Genomic DNA, 1278 nt, shown 5'->3' with positions numbered 1-1278 from the left:
GGAGGTGCTGGGGTGGCCGTGGAGGCCACTGTGCCTGTCCTCTGCGGGGAGCAGCCCAAAGAACGCAGCCGAGGTGAGGGTTCCTGCAGTCAGGGCAGTAGGGACAGGGACAAGGGCAGAGCCGCAGAGGAGCCCCCTGGCTTTGGCTGGAAGAGCTGAGGCCGGGCTGCGGCTCAGGATTCCAGACTCAGACTCCAGACCAGGAGGAGGGAGTACAGCCTGCCCTGCTTACGCACGGGGAGACTGAGGCTGCAGATGGAGCATGTGACCAGGTCACCTGGGAGAGGTGACTTGGAAGGGCTTCTGGGAGGGTGAGGGGCTGTCGGCTGTCAGGGGCTGAGTGGAAAGGAAAGGAAGGAAAGAAAGGAGGGTCCCCTGGGTGAACAGGCACAGGCTCTGCGGGAACAGTCGTGAGGCTGTAGAGTAAGGGACTGCCCATCACCCCGGACTCTCCTGCTGTCCACACAGGTGGGCCCAAGTCTGCGCCCTCAGTCACTCTGTTCCCGCCCTCCTCTGAGGAGCTCAGTACCAACAGGGCCACAGTGGTGTGTCTCATCAGTGACTTCTACCCCAGCAACTTGACAGTGGTCTGGAAGGCGAACGGCACCCCCATCACCCAGGGCGTGGAGATCACCAAGCCCTTGAAACAGAGCAACAACAAGTACGCGGCCAGCAGCTACCTGACGCTGTCCCCTGCCACGTGGAAGTCTTACAGCAGCATCAGCTGCCAGGTCACGCATGAAGGGAGCACCGTGGAGAAGACAGTGGCCTCCTCACAGTGTTCTTAGGTCCCTGAGCCTGTCCTACCCTCAGGGGCCTGGAGCTGCAGGACACCTGCGAGGTCTCCCTCCAACCCCGTCATCCTCCCTGCAACCCAATCCATTCTCAATAAAATGTCCTTTTGTCAATCAGAAATCGTGCTCTCTGCTCATTTTTTTCTTGTCTCATATTTAATTTGCAGCCTCTCCAGGATTCTCCGGGTGGGGTTTGGGAATCCTTGGCACCCAATAACCCAACGGGAGAGCCTCACAGTTTCCTGGGGGCATCTGCCAGGAAACCCGCCAGGACATGAGAAGTCTAGTGACCAAACATCAGTCCCTCTGCCCTCTCCTTCCTCTCGTTCCTCTTCCATCACAGGGCCGTTCCCACTCCCTGCCACCTCTCTGGTGGGAGCTGTCCCTGGCCAGCGGCGTCTAGGTAAGGCTCCCTCCCTGCCTGGGTCAGAACCCTCTACACCCTTCCTGTCCTCTCTTTCCTCAGCCCAGAGTCCCTGCTGTG

At 59.7% G+C, this 1278-nt stretch overlaps 1 gene segment (V, D, J or C); it reads left to right on the top strand.

The window, feature by feature from the left end:
* Nucleotides 1-889, top strand: part of LOC124232041 (immunoglobulin lambda constant 3-like) — a 1635-nt gene extending 746 nt beyond the window's left edge. Inside the window, 1 exon segment of the C gene segment in view lies at nucleotides 469-889. Coding sequence covers nucleotides 469-788 — 320 coding nt within the window.
* Nucleotides 890-1278: the final 389 nt, after the last annotated feature.

Source organism: Equus quagga, unplaced genomic scaffold, assembly GCF_021613505.1.
Source record: "Equus quagga isolate Etosha38 unplaced genomic scaffold, UCLA_HA_Equagga_1.0 HiC_scaffold_18637_RagTag, whole genome shotgun sequence".
NCBI lineage: Eukaryota > Metazoa > Chordata > Mammalia > Perissodactyla > Equidae > Equus > Equus quagga.
This window is presented reverse-complemented; position numbering and strand designations above follow the sequence as displayed.